A 17,328-nucleotide genomic window follows, 5' to 3' on the forward strand; every position below is an offset into this window, starting at 1 on the left:
TGTGATCAGAGAGAATGCTTTTTATTATTTCCATGTTTTGTATTTTATTGAAAGTTGCTTTGTAGCCTAAAATGAGCACTATTCTGGTGAATGTTCATTTGCATTGGAAAATAATGTATATTTTGTTGCTGTTGGGTGGTGTGTTTTATATGTCTATGAGGTCAAGTTGGTTGATTTTGGCCTTTAGATCTTCTGTGTCTTTGCTGAGTTTCTTTCTAGATGTTCTGTTCTTTACAAAGAGTGGTGTGTTGAAGTCTCCTACTATTATTGTGGAACTATTTCTTTTACAAGTACTGTTATAGTTTGTTTTATGCATTTGGGAGGACTGTCACTGGGTGTGTAGGTATTTATTAACGTTATGTTTTCATGGCGGAATGTTCCTTTAATCATTATATAATATCCTTTCTTGTGCTTTATGGTTGATTTTGTCTTAAAGTCTATTTTATCTGAAGTTAGTGTTGCCACTTCTGCCCTTTCACTTACTGTTTACTCGATACATGTTTTTCCATCCTTTAATTTTTAATATATTTGTGTCTTTGTGTTTAAGGTGTGTCTATTGTATACAGCATATTGACGGACCACACTTTTTTTACCCATTTTCCCACTCTCTGCCTCTTTATGCTTTCATTTAAGCCATTTACATTCCGATTATTGACAGGTATGAGTTTATTGCCCTAATTTTGCCATCATATATAAAAGAGAGTTTTGTAGGATATATTTTTCATGGTTTGCAGTTTTTTTTTTTTTTTTCCTTCAAGGCTTTATTATGTCATTCATTGCCTTCTTTCCTATGTAGTTTCTGCCAACTAACCAGAGCTTAGTTTTATTGTCTCACCTTTGTAAGTGACTTTTTGTTTCTCTTGAGTTGCTTTCAGGATTCTTTCTTTGTCTTTGGTTTTGGCAAGCGTGATTATATGTTTCGGTGACTTTTTTTTGGATTCTAGCCTATATGCAGTTCATTGAGCTTATTGGATAGTGAGTTTTTCATCTTTCATGATATTTTGGAAGGTTTCTGCCAGCAAATCTTCAACAATCTTCTCTGTGTTTTCCCTGTTCTCCCCCTTTATTGGAACTCCTATCACACACATTTTTGCTCTTGATCATGACCCACATAATTCTTAGGTTTTCTTCACTTTTCACCATTCTTTCCTCTGATTTTTCCTCAAAGCGACATCTGTGGATTTATCTTCAATCTCACTGATTCTGTCTTTTATTGTTTGAATTTGCTACAACTATCTATTAAGTTGTCCAATTCTGAAATTTTATTGTTTGTCTTTTGGATTTCTAGTTGCTGTTTTTGTATGATTTCTACTCTTTTTTTTTTTTTTTTTTGTCATTTTGTGCTTGTATTATTTTCCCAAATTCTTCTATTGCTTTGTCTGTGTTTTCCTTGATTTTGTCTGTTTTTCATTGCCCTTTTTTTTTCTGTTTTCCTTGATCTTTTTCCTAATCTCTTGTAAAGCCCTAAATATTAGTTTTTTCAAATTCCATATCAGGTAGTTCCACTGCCTTTTCTTCTACCAGAAGGTCATCTGACTCTTTATTTTGATCACTTACTGCTTCTATCTTGTCCTGCTTTTTTAATATGTTTTGGTATTGTTTACTGTCTCCAGGGCAGTAAATATTATTTTATTTATTTATCGATTGTAGGTTTATCTGTTTTTGTTTTGTCTTGCTTCTTTGTTTTGTTTTGATATGTCAGGGTGGGCAGACCAGGCATGTTTTACTGCTTGCTCCTCTGTGGGCACAATAGCTCTCATCATCTTGTCCAGGTGAGGAGGGTAGCAGCAGGCAGTGTGAGCCCACTTCACTGCACACTTGGTGAGCTTGGACTGTGTGGGCGCTTGTCTGCCTCCTGATGTTGGTCCAGTGGCATGGGAGCATTCACAGCCCACAGCCCCTTACCACAGCCCACAAACCACAGCTGGTGGTGTCAGATGGGGAGTGGTATGGTCTTGCTTCCCTCTGTTCAGCACCTGGTCAAGTGGCAAGTGGGAGGGTCTGTGCAGGCCTGGTGCAGTGGTGGCCCTGAGCCATGATGCTCTAGTCATAGCAGCATGATGAGGGCCAGCAAAAGGGGGGTGACATACGGGGATAGGTAGTGAGAATAAATGAAAGAAAAAAGAAGGAAAAAAGGGATAGCTAGTGAGTAGGGGCAGGGCAGATCTAAAGGATGATGAGATGTGGGGGAAAGTGCTGTACCAGGCTAGGTGAATGGTAGAAAGCAGCAGGTCAGTGCCTCTCTAGTCACGGTGGTGCAGTGTATCTCAGTGGGAAGGGAGAAAGGTGGCATATGGGGCTAGGTGGGAGAGAGAAAGAAAGAGAAGAAAAAATATAGTGGGATATGTTGGGTGGGGGTGGAGCAGCCCCAGGGTGGCTCCAAGTTGGTGTCTCTCAACATTAGTGAGGCATAGCCTGGAGGGAAGGGTATATTGAGTTGGTATATTGGGCTAAGTGGGAGAGAGAAAGAAAAAGTAGAATTAAAAAAAAAAAAAATTACACAATGGGAGCTAGCAGGTGGGATTAGGGTGGACCCAGGGTGACAGTGGGCCTGTGGCTCTCTGCCCTCGGCCATGTGGCATGGCTTGGTAGGAAGGGGTAGAGGGGATGTATGAGGCTAGGTGAGAAAAAACTAAAAAAAAGTTTTTTTTGTTTTTTTTTTTTTAGGTGAGAGGGAGAAAGAAAAGGAAGAAAGGGAAAAAAGAGGCACCGCAGGAGCCAATGGGTGGAGATAGGGCAGTTCCGGGCTGGTGATGGCCAGTAGTTCTCTATCCAAGGCAGGGTGGCGTGACCCATTGGGAGGCTGTATAGCTGACATACTAGGCAAAAGGATAGGGGTTGGGAAAACATGTTTCTCTAGTTACTGGGTGCTCTCTCACCTGTTGGAAGTTCTGTGAAGTTGCATTCCTGTACTGCCTGTCTGCGGTCATTGCTGGCTGTGCCCCAAGATGGCAACGCTGTGCCATGTCAGTTGATAGGGGACCTCTATTCTGTGTCTCTCTTCATTCTCTGTTTTTCTGCAGTTTCTTCTTCCATTTGGTGTTTGAACTAGTTCTTTATTGCTTCATTTGATTATTAGGGTTTCAGGATTGAAGTTTGTATCTATTTTACTTAGTTTTTCCAGTCTTTGCTTCAGAGGGATGACATGATACGTCTATCTAGGGCACCATGTTGGCTCTGCCTCCTTATTATTATTACTCAACAATTCACTCTTTCAAAATCTAGGTTCCACTCTTGTTGATATCAGATTACTATACATGATATTGGCCTTCAACAAATTCTCCTACCTCCAAATAAGTATACCTTCCTGGCTTTGGTCTCGTACTTCCCTGTCTTAATCATGAAAATCTAAATACCAAAAAATCTCTATAGGTTAATAACAAAGAGAGAGAGAGAATATACTTGATGTAATAACAAGGTTATATTTTTAGAAATTGATTGCCTCGGTGTAAAAAGAGCTTAGAGAATTGATCAGTCAGAAAAATTGTTTACTTCTTATAATAGAGTTATTGAAATAAGAAAAAGAAAACAAAAAAACTCTTCTTACTGCCCTTCAGCTTTCTCCCTGATATCAACTGACACGCAAACACAATCATAATACAATAGTTTTAAGTTTCTGAAGGGCAGGGACCATCTTCTACTCATCTTGGATTTCCGAAAATACCTACCACAGTGTCATATACTTATAGCTGTTAACACATAAGCATAATAATAATAATAAATCTCTGCACCAAGACAAAAAGACAAACCTACTGAGACATATCAACAGAAAAGGTATCTTTGCAGACATTAGCATGGACAAGACATGAGCTGTAGAGTTCTGTAAGACCACCTGACTGTTGTTTTTTCCCTTTTTATTTAGGAATATTTGGACCATGGTAGGCATTCCAATACTGTTTGTAGAAGAAGAAATAGAGAAAATATATAGAAAAGGAATGCAAATAAACTGGGTTTCCTCCCCACCCCCAATACTATAATACTGTCTATTATAACCAAGGTACCTTGTCAGAGGGCTAAGTATATATAAAAAATGAAGTATCCATAGGTGAATACAAAGATGTATGTGCTGAGATTTTCACCTTCAAACTACCTTTACAAAAAAAAAAAAAAGTTGATATAGAAATCTGTTCATAATTGAGGGTAAAAATCATGACACACACTCACACACAATATGCTTTTGAAGTAGGTAATTAATGAAAACTTTGATGCTATGTCTATAAGTGAAGTTAAAGCTACAAATATTAACTACTTAGTTGGCTAAATGAGCTAACATTTATGTTGTTCCATCTATTTCACAGTCCTTTATATATTTTTATTTTGAAAACTATATATTAATCTTCTGCTTTTAATCTACTTTTTGAACTGTTACACTACTGGTGACATTTCAGATATTTTTTAACTAATATTTTCCAGCCATCATCAACCTAGATTGCATGTACTGTGAAATGAATACATAAATCACTCTTGATAGCACTGTGTTAGAAGAAAGAGTATTAAATTTAGTTCCATAAAAAGCAGAAGTTATGTATTTATATGAAAGAAAAAACATGTTGGAACATAGAACTGCAATTATTATCTCTAACGGATGCACTCATATACCTGGAGTGACTATAAAGAAAATCAAGCATTGAGCCTAATAGAAATGCAATAGATCCTGTTCTTTATTCATATTTTATTTCAGTGCTTGAGAAAGATTCCTGAGTGCACTTATTTAGGGCTTTTGCTCTTTTATTCCAGCACAGAGGAACTAAGTAGGATTAGACTGTATTTATGAACACTGGGGTTATTCAGCCCATAAATAAATATGTATTAAATAAGTTTTTTTTTTTTTTAATTCACAGGTGATAGTTTAAAAAAGATGTGTTAAAAGCATAGGAATTATTTGAAGACTAACTTTTGAGAAAGATTGAAGACTCCCTCCCCCATGGCCCAAAAACACCCTTTACTGACCACTCATGAATACAGATTGTATACAAAGTTGTCCAAAGCATGTAGCTCTTATCCTCAAAGCCTTTGAGGGGGTACTGAGAAGCATTAGCCATTGAGGCTGCATTCAAAGAGAAAGGACAGGATTTTAAGTGTGACACCTAGGTTTGGGAAAGTATAATTAATAATAAAATCACTTACCAACCCAGGTGATTAGGAGAGGTTTCAGTTAAATCAGGCGTAAAACCCGGTCTCAGATACAAATTCATATGCCTCCCAACAAAAGGGAGAGATACCATGCTTGCCCACAGTAGTAATTCTAATTTTTAACAATGAAATGGTAACAGTAAAACTGTAGACCATTTTAATCCATATATTCCTGAATTTTAATAAATGAGTGATTTTAGAGTTTGATTAATCTTATAGGAATCTGTAAAAGTTTTCATAATTCTGGATGACATGAAAATAAATGACTTTCTCCATCTGATACGTTATGTTCTGGTTTCCCAAAAGTAAGACTTAGGTGTATTAAGGGAGTCTTTACCATTGCCTGGGTCTTATGTACTTGTAAGACGGCTGTCACAGCATATGGGACATGTGAGTAGTTTTATATGTGTGTGTATATATATATATATATATAAATTTTTCTCTCTGCTAAGATTTTAGAAATAGTCTGTCGTTGCATCCTACCACCTTTTGCCTTTAGATGGTTAGTTAGCAAGAAAGTCAAGATAAAGGCAGATGGAATCAATAACAATTTTGATCTGCCCAAATCCACATCAGTAAATTTTCAGAAATCCTCAAGAAACTCTTGATGGGAAAAAAGGGGGGTGTGGCGAGACTCACTTGTCTTCTGGGCAAACTGCTGCAGTTTCTCCCAGCTCACTTTTAGCAGATGGATATGAGCAACCTCTTCCTATGGGTCTCCAAAGGTTGTATAGGGTGGTGAAAAATTGGCTACCCCTTGATGCAGTGGGTTGTGTTCCAGTCCCCAACATGCTTGATCCACCAAAGAAATGAAGTATTTGGTTGCAGAATTCTATACAAACTTCATGAGTGGAGCTATAAACTGGTAGCATAATACTGAGGACTTCTGCAAATTTCTGAAACACAGGGAAAATAAGCCTTTAAAAGAGTAATATCAGCTGACAAGAAAGGCACTTGTATTACCCAGGGGGCCTGAGAAGCCTCTCAGGGGCAACAGGTTCACTGGTAGTTGTGTAGGAAGAGCTGGTTTTTCTTGCATTGCAATAAAAAAAACTGCAGAATTGCATGGCTCTTTGTCTTCTTCCCCCCGCCCCCCGCCATGTTCTTATTTATCAGCCTAACACTTTTTATTTATTAATTTTGCATTCTTTCAAGTGGTCGCTATGAGTCGGAATCGACTCGACGGCACGGTTTTTTTTTTTTTTTTTTTTTCAAGTGGCTACTGCAACTACCCTACATCCTGTCACCTTCATGTGGGAGCACAGATTTTTATCCAAGTTCTCAGATATTACTTGATCGCATTTCTTTATAATTTTGGCTTCCCTAAATACATGGCGTACGGATGATACAGTACTCTTGGAGGTGGAATCTGTGCTAAGGCATGAGACATGCAAACGGGGCAGGCAATTTATTACGAGAAGTTGTTCCCTTGTCCCTCTTTTCAGGGAAATCCACTAACAAAGGGGACCACTTACCTAAAAGACCACTGCCTCCGTCTTCCCAGGAATTTATCTGAAGACAGGAAGCATAAAGAGACAGGGTCAGTAGAGGAAGCAAAGATAGAGGATAAAGGAGAAGGAGGATTCTTTGAGAGAGAAAGTGCCTTTAATTCCTACATTTCCTTTCCATTTTTCCCAGTTTTTCCTCTGGCTATGGAAATTATTTTAAACTTTCTTCTTAGGCTGATATTCATCCAATAAATACCACTAATTTATTTTCTTGGGAGTGGATCTTCTAAGAACTCTCTCAAACATATCGATTTATTCAAATTAAAGGAACCATCCTCAGGCCACTGGAAGACTGGATTCTCATATGTATACTCATTCCAAATATGACAGACCCATTTAAGAAGACCTGCAAAGACCAATATTCCTGGCTTCCCGTAGTTTTCCACCATCAAAGCTAATGGTGATCCTGATAGAATTTGAAGACCCCTAATTACCCATGATTTATAAAAAAGGTTTGAACTTGGAGAGGATAGTTTGTCCAGCTAATATTCCAAAAGAATGGAGCACTAAAACTGGAGAATTTTTGTAATTCAGGTTCTCTTACATGATTATTGTGACCTTCACCTGGTTCACTCAATTAAGGAAGTGGTATTTTATCCCATTGTCATCAAACTGTTGGGGAAATATAATTAAAAATAAAATCTCCAGCTAACTCAGTGAATCCTTTCCACAAAATGTAGAAAAGAATGAAATTATTTTATAATTGAATAAGCATTAAGCCAGACTCTTATACCTATTATAGGTAATCTGTGAAGGAGATTGCAAAGAGAAAAAGAAATCTCACCTTTCTATAGCCAGGGACATACAAGCCATGTTAAATGTCCTTATGAAAAGGAAAAGTAAAATTTCTTATATATTTAGGACAAGGAGGAAGTTATATCATGCAGCCAAGTGTCTAGGCATAAATTTCCACAGAGACTGGGAAACAGCGTGCCATTCTCCTTGATGTTCACATTTCAAGGAGATGGCTCCAAGGCTCTAAGAAAGACATTCCTGGGACACAAAACTGGCAGGCGGCTTATTTAGCTTTAAAAAAATATATATTTTTTTGCATACATTTCAAAGAGGCAGAGGAATCATTTATAATTTCAAGATTTCTATAGAGAATGCTAAAGAGAAGCAGTAGTGGGAGATGTGTGGTTATTTCCCTTTTGGCACCAGGGAAAATTCTAATTTAATTTTTTAAAATTGTATTTACTCTTATACCAGCAAAGAGTTGGGAACTAGGTAGAATGAGAGGTAGTAGGGGTACATGTCAGTCAGGTAACAGTTTAGTCTGCATGTGTTAGCTGGTCTTTATGAACTAACAAAATACTCTGCTAGATGTTTCAGGGTAGCATAGCAGTACAGAACTGAGATGGGTATTGTTGATGCTTTTGTGTGCTGTCAAGTAGATTCTGACGTGTAGCAATCCTATAGGACAAAGTGAAACTGTCCCATAGGGTTTTCTAAACTGTAATCTTGGCAGGGGCATAATCCAAAGTCTTTTCTCCTGCGGAGCCGCTGGTGGGTTCAAACCATTGACGTTTTGCTTAGCAGCGGAGAGCTTAACCACTGTGCCACCAGGGCTCCTTCAAGAAGGCTATAAGAGGATGTTATAAAGATGAATAATCAAATCTTCTCATAAAATGTAATTTAATATCCATTCTCAGATAAATTATTGAAGTATTTGATATGATGTAGCTGACATACTTCCTGTAAATTTATTGCTCTTGTGTCCATGTGATAATGGGTTTATTTCACTTCCTGTTATGTCTCTAGCTGGAGGCTTTGCTCTTGCTGAGAAACCCAAATCTGTTTTGTACTTCAGCTCAAAAGATTGGTACCTACTAATTCACCAAATTGAAAGTTCACGTGCCACAAATTTTAACCAAAACACCTTTTTAAAAGACAGTGTGTCTGTGTGTAGACACACACATTACAAAAGATGGTATATGTGCATGTGTGTTTGTTTTATAGTTTAATAATTTTAAATTTCGGCTGGAAGATAATTAGCATAATCTGAAGTTCCGTAATATAGCATCTTGATATCTCACAGAGTTTCCCAATATCATGTATAATCCCACAATTAAAACAGTATTTTACTGAGTTTCTTTGTGATAGAGTCCTATAAATTCTGCAACACTAGACGCAGGTGACATAGCTGGACTGCTAATGCAATCTGCAGATATTTTTACAGTGTTGATGGCTGACCATGGAACAGGGCCATTTTGCTGCCATGGTCACTTCACTGACATAGTCATTTGTGCTGCCCTCTGCTGGTCTAATTATACTGTAGACAGCCTTTAGGAGATCAACTCTTGGGGTGCCCTTTTTATTATAAGCAGACTCTTTATGCTTTCTCTTTTGATATAATTTTCTAGCAGTCTTCATGCTTTTAATAATAAAATAGGAAGACACTTAGGAATTTCTTCTTTCAGAGACTTACCAATTTACTATAATTTAGAATCCCCTACCAATATGAATGGGTAACCCTGGTACCAATATGGATACTTACTCAGCAACGAGTCTTTTTTTTTTCTCCTCTTTCTATGCTTGATAGACTTGTTCCCCCCAATCTTATTTACTCATTTTCATCCCTCCTTTATATGACCCATGGCTTTGTTTCGAATATATGACTACAGTATTATGAATGACAGAGGAAACATGAAGTAATTTCCCTTGTTAGTGTTATAAAATTGAGCATGACTGAATGACAGTTTATTAATGCCTAAATTCAGAAATGCCACATGAAATTAAAATAAACTATTCAGAGTGAAAGTTATATATGACATAGCTAGCCTGTAATGTAGGCACTATATCATAAGGCTTATGTGCCTTATATCAATATTATAAAGGGCTCAATTTTGCTCCTTCCTATTTTATTATTTTTCATAGTATTTGGATGTTTTTCACAACATACCTACAATGAACTTCTGTGAAACTTGAAAGGTTTAAACAAAATGCATTGTCTGTGTTAAAAAAGAAAAAAGGATTTTTATAGATCATCTTTTTCTCCGCAGTTCAAAAGGAAGCCTACCATTCTCTGATGGTAGAAAATTTAGTAATCTTGCCTCAGGGATATGAAAGATTCGCCCCAGTTAAACACATAAACTAGTACTTGTTTATAATAAGCCTTGATCATTAAGTTGTGTAGCTTTTCTCTGTTGTTGCAATAACACATATCTTGTAAGTATACCTGCCAGTTTTGTTTTTTAGCAAGAAAGTACTAAGAAGCACAGCTGTCTCATAAATTGCACTCAGAGAGTCTTTAGATAACCCGTTTCTCCCTTTTTTCTCCATTTCCGTTAGGTTAACTGGAAGCTTTGTGCCAGACTTGATAGTGAGCATGAGTAACCAAATGTGGCTGCACCTTCAAACAGACGAAAGTGTTGGATCTGTTGGCTTCAAAGTTAACTACAAAGGTAATGATGAATTGCTACTGTGAGGAATATGTTATCTTAATACCACCAGAGAATGCTTTCCAATTCAAGTTTAATTGCATCTACAAAATAAAAGTTCTCAGAACACAAGCAAGAATACATTCCTATTAAATAATCACCTCTTTAACTACAAATGCTGATTTCACTTTTCTTTAAAAAAAACTATTTTTCTCTTTAAAATGTGTCTATTTTGCATACCTTATTTCTCCCCCAGTCCACTCTACTATCCCTGTGTTTCAGCCACTCTGAATTGCTTGTCTTTCCCAGAATAGACCATGCAATTATATACACTTTACGCAATTTTACTGACAAAAAATACACTAATTATTAAATACTTAAAAAAAAAAACAAAACAGTAAAGGACTAAATTACTCCAAAATTCCAGGGAACCAATTTTTTTTTTTGTAATCCATTAATGAGTCAGATGAAATACATGATCTTAATGTTGAGATTATTAATGCCTATGTAAATTGTGACTTATAAATTTATTGAATTGGTACTGCCCATCTTGGTGTTGGAGCCCTGGTGGTGAAGTGGTTAAGAGCTCACGCTGCCAACCAAAAGGCAGTATGAATCCACCAGCCACTCCTTGGAAGCCCTCTGGGGCAGTTGTACTCTGTCCCACGGGGTTGCTATGAGTCAGAATCGACTCAATGGCACACAATAACAACAACAACGTGTGTTGGTGGTGACACAGATTAATGATTTACTACATGTGTACAACAAAATATTTTATTCCAGTTACATTCGTAAGAGATAGATGTAGGCATCGTCAACTCATGAATATCTTGGACACATGTATAACGTTGATTAAAGTCAAATAGACACAATGTATATACATACATAGCATGCGTATTACAAATGAAAATTTGGAAGTCTAAGTAAAAAAATATGTAAATGTTGATAAATTCAACTGAAATCCATGCTTTAAAAACTGAAAATGTAAATGAAACCATCAGAGCATTACATTGCTTGAATTTATTACCGTTGTGGTAAAAATAATTAGTCTCTATCTTATCAGTTAAACAATGACAGTGCAAATTTCTCTTACTTGCATAATAATAATTTCTAATCAGACTTTCCTCTTTCAAACACCGACTTGCCAAGCCTTTGTGTCTGGACACATGGAAAATGAATGCATAATATTATCAGGGAGATGAGACATGCAATTTCTGTCTTGTGAGCTTGTGCCTAAACTTGTGCCTAATATTAATTTGAATAAAAAAAATTTGTATAAATTTAGTTAAGGAAAAAAAAGAAAACTTTACCCTGATTATAGTTTTGAATATATTCCTCCATTTAAAATCTACATCTATTCCCCAGTTAAAAAAAAAAAAAGGTTAAAAAATTTAAAGAATTTTTAGATTATGTTGGAAGTATCTACATCTTGATTTTTTTTTTCCCCCTCTAAATGGCTTTTTTTTTTTTTTTTTTTAAATGGCTAGGTTAATCCATATGTTCCTCTTGGTTTTACTATTTTCTTTACTGTTTGAAGGTTACCTTTGGAAAATCTATAGTCTTTTATCCTTAGAAAGTCTATTAATCATTAATGACAATGGTTCAATGGGAAACAGTTATTAAAGCTCATGAACAGGTTGGAGCAGCAGGGGCGTTCTACAGGTATTTACTCAGCTCTCATCCTGCTGCAGTTCAAGAGCTGAAAATACATTGTAAAGGAGCACAACTAACTTTATTTTGTTCTCTTTCTGCTCATTTTTCAACATCAGTAATTCAAAATATATTTCCTAAGGATCTGTCTATGTGCCAGGTACTGAATGAGTTGCTGAACGTAGGAAGAACAGCCAGATACCACCTCTGTCTCAGTATAATCACAACAATATAGTGACAGAGAATAAAGCATACACAACTATGCAAACACAACTATTCACAGAGATGAGAAATTTGAAACCAGCCCCGGAGATTGTCAATGAATAAGACTATATTCTTCTCCCTTGCTTCAAACTCGCCTTTTCCAATCTAACCTCCACACAGATAATGGTGATCTCCCAGCATCACAGAGGTGATTGATTATGTTACACTCCTGCTTAAAATGTTTCCATGACTCCCCATTGCTTAGAGATAAAGTCCAAAACCTCCATAGATCTTATCTTCCAGATTTTTTTACCTTTTTTTTTTTTTTGTCTTTCTCCTTACACTCCAAGTTCATCAAATTATCGTTAATTCTCTGAAACCAGCAGGCTGTTCACACTTCTGCTTCTTTGGACATTCAATTCATTATACCTGGATTCTGACACTAACTTTAACTCAGCATATCCTCACTCATCCTTAAAGACAAAGTTCAAGTATTTCCTCTTCTGTGAAGACTTTCTTACCTCTACCCCTGTAGAAGACCACTTCCTCTGCTTTATAAATCCCCAGTACCTATATACTGTATAAGCAGACAGAAAATATCTTAGTTGTGTTTGTTTCTTTCAGCAAACCCCCTGCTATGTCATCATAGGGGATTAACTGTCAGTCAGCTAAGCTGAACAAAGAAACCCTGGTGGTGTACTAGTTAAGTACTATCTGCTAACCATGAGGTCAGCAGTTCAAATCCACCAGGTGTTCCCAGGAAACTCTATGCGGCAGTTCTACTCTGTAAGGTCACTATGAGTTAGAATCCAGTCGACAATGGGTTTGATTTTTGTTTTTTTTAAGCCGAACAAATGATTTGGCCTATATAATATTGTTTAATATAAGGTAAAGTTGTCTTCAAAAGTTTAGTTTACCATGATTTCTTTTTCCTACCATAAAAATCATGTTTTTACATTCTCCATAATTTAAAATCTCAGCTCAAAGTTGAAGCTGGGTTCATTCTGAGAAGTTTCAAATTTTGATGTGCAGATAGCTTCAGCAACTTTGCCTACTAAAAATAATTTCCATAATTACCAAGCTCTCTGTTAAGTACTGTGTTGCTTCTAAATGGAATACCTGCTAAAAACCTTTCCATATTTGATCTAAAGACATCTGCTTTTAGTGTTCAACCCTAGATTTTGCAGGAGATAGCATTAAATGTAGATACCCTCTAAATTGAATATATATTTATTGTGTATATTTTCACCTTTAATTTTTTCAAATTTAAAATATGTAATTTAGACCATTTTTGTGATATATTTTGATTTTTAAGTTGTGTTTTGCTAAATTCCCTAAGACAGTGTGTTTGAAACTTGATTTTAAAGAAAATAAGATTTCAAATCAAATCTCTGGTTAAAAATCCCAAATAGAAAAAGATAATAGCCAGGCTGCTCTGGTTGAATGAGAGTGAAAAGAGCTTTAGTGCCCCTAATTGGTCAGATTGCTCCTCATTTCCTCCAAATCTAGGAAGAACCCTAAGTACTAAATAACATAGTTTGAAAACAAGTGTTCTGACACTATACTATTGACTGAGACACCAAAGATTTATCTGTGAATATAAAATGGTATATAAATGCCTGGTTAGTTTTCCATTATCTTTAGAGCTTCAACCTTATCTTTGAAATTATCACTCCTGCCCTCCCCCCATGGTTTGTGTGGAAACCCTGGTGGCATAGTGGTTAAGTGCTACAGCTATTAACCAAAGGGTCGGCTGCTCGAATCTATCAGGCGCTCCTTGGAAACTCTATGGGAGCAGTTCTACTCTGTCCTGTAGGGTCCCTATGAGTAGGAATCGACTCGACGGTACTGGGATGGGTTATGGCTTGTGTACTGCCTATCTTAAAATACAAACAGCAACAACAACAAAACAAAAGCTGCAAATCAAAAAAATACTCTTTATTCTTATTAATTTTCATTCAGCACTTATTATGTGCATGACAGTGTGCTGATGCAATACAAAAATGGGTAAAATACTACCCAGCTCTTGAGAAATTTAATGATATTCCTTACTTGATAAATCCACTAGTGTCCATGTCGGATGTAACACATCATGGTCATCCCTAGTCATGGAGGTGGAATGAGTGAAGGAATGGGTTTGCCCACCTGGTGATTCAACAAGTGGCACTAGGTGTTCTTGCTGAAAAGGAAGAATAACCTGGCTGTTCATCTTGCCCCAATATCCCTTAGAGACATTAGTTTTTTTTTTTTTAATTGCCATTATTTCAAATGCGTATTAACCAGGAAGGAAGCAAAGGAGAAAATAGCTATTTCCAGTAGACACATTAGCATCCATTAACACTGCACTATTTTTTATGAATGTTTTCATTTTCATCTTAGAAAGCCTAAGGAACATGAAAGGGGTAATTAGCAATTGCTAAAAGCCATTGTATTCCAGTTATTTTGCCTACATTTACTCATTAAATAAGGAGCCCTAGTGGCCAGTGGCTAAGTGCTCAGCTGCTAAAGAAAAGGTCTGTGGTTTGAACTCACCAGTTCCTTGCAGGAGAAAAGATCTGGCAGTCTGCTACCATAAAGATTACAGTGTAGGAAACCCTATGGGGCAGCTCTACCCTGTCATTTAGGGTCATTATGGGTCAGAATTAACTCGATGGGACACAACAACTCATTAAATCTCATTAGAACTCCAAGAGGTGAAAATTAATGCTTATTTTTACAGGTGACACAACTGACTAGAATGTAAGCATCTTGATGATAGGAAGTTTGATCTGTTTTCGTTCACTGCTTGTATCCCCAGTACATAGCACAATGAGTAAGCACACAATATTGGTGGAATCGGCATTAAATCAGATGACTCCATGTTCTTTTCATTATGCAAATTTATATTCTAGGTAAATTTTTGAGGGGCTTTGGGAAACAGAAATTTAAAAACCTAGAGCAAAGCTTGAGACGCTAACCAGTGAGAAAGGCATGAGAGCACCACAGGATTGAGTTATACTACAAGGTTCCAGTGTCTCATCAGGCACCCATGAAAGTAAAGTGTAAACGTGTGTGTGCACATACACAACAAAAATCAACTGATTTCATATAGAAGGTAGCTATACTTTTTTATTTCCACAGTTACTTGATATTCCTAAAGAAGAATATTAAGAGAGCTTAATGTCTATGGCAGGCGCACATAAAGAAAAATCTTTAGCCTTTATAGTGTTCTAAAAACATGACATAATTATTCTCCCTTTTTAGAAATCTGATGTTATACTGATTTGATTAACTTTCAGTTTTGTGACAGTTTGCATCCTCAGCAATGTAGTCATAATAAAACACATATTGAGTGGTTATTGGTACCGTGTACTTTTGTAGGCACATGTGTTGTCTCATTCAGTCATCAGAACAAACAGTATGAGGTAGGTAACCTTATTATCCCCATTACTGAGATGAGGTAATTGAGGCACAATGGATTAGGTAATTTGTTCAAAATCACATGATAGTAAGTGGCAGAACTAAATTCTGACTCTGAATTCTGTCTTTTTAGACTACCACCTTTAAGAAACTTTATATTATTCCCATAAATCTTAGCTTAAGGTTAAATTTATTTAGACATTTAAATTTTGAGATAGCTCTCAACTAAATTACATGACTAAACTTTAAAATTTTGATGAAGCCATATGCTTTTATGGGATGAGCTAACATTTTGAAATGGAACAACTTCATGAAATATGATACTTTTCTTGAACTATTTAGAAACAATTTTTATGGTTTAATGTAAGCTCAAAAAGACCATTTCCATCATTTAAGGCTATGAAATAGAAAGTCCATTATTTGACCAAATTCAAGTCTTTCATTTAGTGATTAGGACATATGCCATAGATAACATGGACTGAAAGCAAAGATCTGAAGATTAAACAGCTAAGTATTTACAAGTGTTTGACCTAAATTTAATTTAAAAACATAGCTTTCTTTAAAAAAAAAAAAAGAAAAAGCGCTTATTTAATGATGGCGTCATTTTTTTTTAACTCATCTAACAGTGTTTTTCAAGATGGATTAGAACACTTTTCAGGTAGCTTTTAATGATATTTTAACATGTCCATCAATGTTCTTGTTATTAGTTGCCGTCCAGTCATTATGTACAACAGAAAAAAACACTGCCTGGTCCTGTACCGTCCTCACAATTGTTGTCATGCTTGAGCCCATTGTAGCCACTGTGTCAGTCCATGTTGTTGAAGGTCTCTCTCTTTTTCACTGATGGTCCACTTTGCCAAGCATAATGTCCTTCTCCAGGGACTGGTCCCTCCTAAAAATGTGTCCAAAGTGCATGAGACAGAGTCTCGCCATCTTTCCTTCTAAACAGCATTCTAGCTGTAATTATTCCAAGACAGATTTTTTTGTTCTTCTGGTATATCCAGTATGCATCCTCAACGCCATAATTCCAAGGCATCAGTTCTTTGGTCTTCCTTATTCATTGTCTGGAAACCCTGGTGGCATACTGGTTAAGAGCTAGGTGTACTAACCAAGAGTCTGGCAGTTCAAATCCACCAGGCAATCCTTGCAAACCCTAAGGTGCAGTTCTAATCTGTCCTGTAGAGTCATTATGAGTCAAAATTGACTTGACAGCAGCAGATTTTTTTTTTTTTTTTTTTTTTTTTTTTAATTCATTGTGGAGCTTTTGCATGCATATGAGGCAATTGAAAACTCCATGTCTTGGGTCAGGTGCACCTTAGTCCTTAAAGTGACATCTTTGGTTTTTAACACTTTAAAGAGATCTTTTGCAGCACATTTGCACAATTCAATGCATCATTTGATTAATTGACTGCTGCTTCCATGGGTGTTAATTCTGGATCCAAGTAAAATAAAATCCTTGACAATTTCAATCTTTTTTCCGTTTATCACAATGTTGCTTATAGGTCCAATTATGAGGTTTTTTTTTTTTTTTTTTCAATGTCGAGGGGTAATCTATACTGAAGACTGTAGTCTTTGATCTTCATCAGAAAGTGTTTCAAGTCCTTTTCACTTTCAGCAAGCAAGGTTGTGTCATCTGCATATGAGTTTTCCTCTTATCCCGATTCCCTTTTCTTCTTTACATAGTCCAGCTTCTCAGATTATTTGCTCAGCATACAGATTGAATAAGTAAGGTGAAGGATACAACCCTGATGCACACCTTTCCTGATTTTAAACCACACAATATACCCCTCGTTCTATTCTAACAAGTGCCTCTTGATCTGTGTACAGGTTCCTCATGTGCACGGTGAAGTGTTCTGGATTAACCATTTTTCACAATAAACCTGTTGCTGTTGAGTTGATTCTGACTCACAGAGATCCTATAGGACAGAGGAAAACTGCCGCATAGGGTTTCCAAGGAGCAGCTGATGGACTTGAACTGTTGACCTTTTGGTTAGCAGCCAAACTCTTAACTACTGTGCCACCAGGCCTCCATTTTTTTCCACAATGTTATCCAT

The 17,328-nt window shown here is 36.5% G+C and overlaps 1 protein-coding gene across 3 annotated transcripts in view; it reads left to right on the forward strand.

Moving 5' to 3' along the window:
- Nucleotides 1–17,328, forward strand: part of CSMD3 (CUB and Sushi multiple domains 3) — a 1,374,620-nt gene that overhangs the window by 737,814 nt on the left and 619,478 nt on the right. For all 3 annotated transcript variants that reach the window (XM_049854130.1, XM_049854131.1, XM_049854132.1), the window contains one exon: nt 9,933–10,045. In XM_049854130.1, the coding sequence (XP_049710087.1) occupies nt 9,933–10,045 (113 nt within the window). The remainder of the gene's footprint in view (nt 1–9,932; nt 10,046–17,328) is intronic.

Source organism: Elephas maximus, chromosome 15 (genome assembly GCF_024166365.1).
Source record: "Elephas maximus indicus isolate mEleMax1 chromosome 15, mEleMax1 primary haplotype, whole genome shotgun sequence".
In the NCBI taxonomy this organism is placed as follows: Eukaryota; Metazoa; Chordata; class Mammalia; order Proboscidea; family Elephantidae; genus Elephas; species Elephas maximus.